General features: G+C 37.8%; 1 protein-coding gene across 1 annotated transcript; it reads left to right on the top strand.

The window, feature by feature from the left end:
* Nucleotides 1-216: 216 nt before the first annotated feature.
* LOC110423876 (GDSL esterase/lipase 1-like) lies at nt 217-2,058 on the top strand. Its single transcript, XM_021438291.1, has 5 exons — nt 217-493; nt 569-690; nt 878-1,108; nt 1,214-1,469; nt 1,598-2,058. Exons 1-5 carry the CDS (start codon nt 247-249, stop codon nt 1,831-1,833), a joined length of 1,092 nt encoding a protein of 363 aa, XP_021293966.1. The 5' UTR covers nt 217-246; the 3' UTR covers nt 1,834-2,058.
* Nucleotides 2,059-2,650: the final 592 nt, after the last annotated feature.

The raw sequence follows: 2,650 nt of genomic DNA on the forward strand, positions 1-2,650 counted from the left end.
CTTGGTCCATTCAGAATTTCCTTTGCAGTCCCCATTGAATAAAATTCTTCAAAAAAGGAAAAGGGGAAAACAATTCGTTTGCGGACAACCTTTTTGACTTGCAAGTTCACGCCTTACTTTGGGATGTTATGGGAAACTTCTGGCATCTCATAGGACTGAATTCTGCGTCATGTAGGCAGCAGACAACTCTATAAATACCACGCAAACTAATGAGGATAATGACATAAAGCGAAATCCATTTCTAACATGGCTAGTTCAAGGTTCTTTTCGTGTTTCTTTCTTCTTTGTGCAGGTTCTCTCAACCTCGTATGCAGTAGTAGTCTGCCAAAAAACCATGTCGCCTTGTTCATCTTGGGGGATTCACTCTTTGACTCTGGAAATAATAACTACATCGACACGATTGCTCGGGCAAACTTTTGGCCATATGGGGAAACCTTCTTCAAATACCCCACTGGAAGATTTTCTGATGGGCGTCTAATTCCAGACTTCATTGGTAAGACAAATTTTCATTTTGCCATTTTGTACTGAAATATGACTGTTTGTTCTGAGTGTTTTAGTTTTCCTGCAGCCGAGTATGCAAACCTACCACTAATTCAACCATATCTTAAACCTGGAAATCATCAATTTACTTATGGGGTCAATTTTGCCTCGGCTGGAGCTGGTGCTTTAGCTGAAACTAATCAAGGATTTGTATGGGTTCCCTCATCACTCTGGCTCTGACGTGTATATCTACCATTTGCTTATGCTTGCCTATGTCTGTTAAATAATACATTAACTTAATATAGGCTGGGATATCTTAAAATTTGTTCTATTTCAAATTTGACGTTCTTCTTCGACACTGATTTCTTCTTCTTTTACAATTGCGGATTAATTGCAGGTGATAGATTTGAAAACTCAGTTGAGTTATTTCAAAAATGCGACAAAGCTGTTGAGGCAGAAACTAGGCGATGCAAAGGCCAAGACCTTGTTCTCCAAAGCTGTTTACTTAATTAACATTGGAGCCAATGATATCTTGGCCCCTTTCACCACAAACTCTAGTGTGTTTCAATCCTTGTCCAAAGAAGAATATGTGGGAATGGTGATTGGAAATATAACAGATACTATCAAAGTAAGTTTCATATATTTTCAAGCCTTTTAAACGTTTTCCCCCTTTAAATTTCCCTTTTAAATCCAATTAGTTGATTGCAATGTATATTCCATTTTGGTGTTTCAGGAAATATATAAGAAAGGAGGAAGGAAATTCGGATTATCCAACTTGGCGGCATTGGGTTGTATCCCCGGCATGAAGGTGCTCGTACCTGGGAATACAGGTTCCTGCTTTGAGGAAGCAACGGAACTAGCAAAACTCCACAATGCCGCTCTTTCTAAAGCCTTGCAGGAGCTGGCGATCAAACTAGAAGGATTTAAATATGCAAAGCATGATATTTATACGTCTTCTAGTGAAAGAACAAATAATCCTGAAAAATATGGTATGCCCCGAGCTATCTTCTTAATTACACTACTTTTTTCTTTATTTAGGACTTGGGAATTTGAATCATATCTTTAAGCGACATACGCGAAAGTTGCTAATGTAGATTTTGTGATTGAATATTTCAAGGTTTCAAGGAGGCAGAATTAGCATGTTGTGGGAGCGGTCCATACAGAGGAATTGATAGCTGTGGAGGAATCAGGGTTGTGGCAGAGTATGAATTATGTGCAGATCCTAGTGAATATTGGTTCTTTGACTCTGGTCATTTGACTGAGGAGGCCTATAAGCAGATTGCCGAGCTGATGTGGAGCGGAACACCCAACATTACGGGGCCTTACAATCTCAAAGCACTATTTGAAGCATGATCAGTAATTTCAACGTATTCATTCTGTTTGTTGTCTAAGGAATTACTAACTATGATTATACTGATAGTAGTGCAACTTAATAAGCCTTCCAAAGAGTGCCAAAATGTGAAACTTTCCCACAATTTTCATTTGGTTTAACGGTTGGTGAAAAAAGGGACATACTCTCGATTGTTTGTTTTTCCAGGCAACCGATTTGAATAAAACCACAGGTTACACTTTGTACAATGATTTGGGAATTCACATTTGTAAACTAATGACACAGATTGAAAAGTTTGAATACTCTTTGGATGATTTTATTGAGAAACCACTAGGGGTTTATATACAAGTTTCATTGTCAATACAAAAGGAAAAATAATCTATGCAATAAAGGGGAATTCCCTAGATCAAGCCTATAATTAAGAAAAATTACAATCAAATCAATTAGAATAACCAAGTCAATTAAATCATATCAATTGAAATGGTAATCATGGAAAATTAGAATCAATAATTAAGATAGCCTTCATTACTCTCCTTCAAGTTGGAGCATGCAGATTTGCAATGCCCAACTTGATCAATAAGTCATGGAATCGATTCCGTCCAAGAGCCTTGGTGAAAATATCTGCCAATTGAAACTGTGATGAAATTGACCGTGGAACAAGAGTCTTAGACTGGATATGCTGCCTAATAAAATGACAATCTATCTCGATATGTTTAGTACACTCATGAAAGACCGGATTTGCTGCAATATGGATTGCTGCCTGATTATCACAAAATAATGGAACCAGTGTTGGGTGTGAGACATGTAGATCTGCCAATAGCCTGAGAAGCCACACAATCT

The sequence above is a fragment of the Theobroma umbraticum genome, unplaced genomic scaffold (genome assembly GCF_002168275.2).
Source record: "Theobroma umbraticum cultivar Fairchild unplaced genomic scaffold, ASM216827v3 scaffold_204.0, whole genome shotgun sequence".
Lineage (NCBI taxonomy): Eukaryota > Viridiplantae > Streptophyta > Magnoliopsida > Malvales > Malvaceae > Theobroma > Theobroma umbraticum.

Excerpts from the sequence above, each read along its gene's own strand:
- LOC110423876 (XM_021438291.1), top strand. The coding sequence starts at position 247 with ATGGCTAGTTCAAGGTTCTTTTCGTGTTTCTTTCTTCTTTGTGCAGGT. Across the intron at positions 494-568 it reads TCTAATTCCAGACTTCATTG|CCGAGTATGCAAACCTACCA; the intron begins GTAAGACAAATT and ends GTTTTCCTGCAG. Across the intron at positions 1,470-1,597 it reads AAATAATCCTGAAAAATATG|GTTTCAAGGAGGCAGAATTA; the intron begins GTATGCCCCGAG and ends GAATATTTCAAG.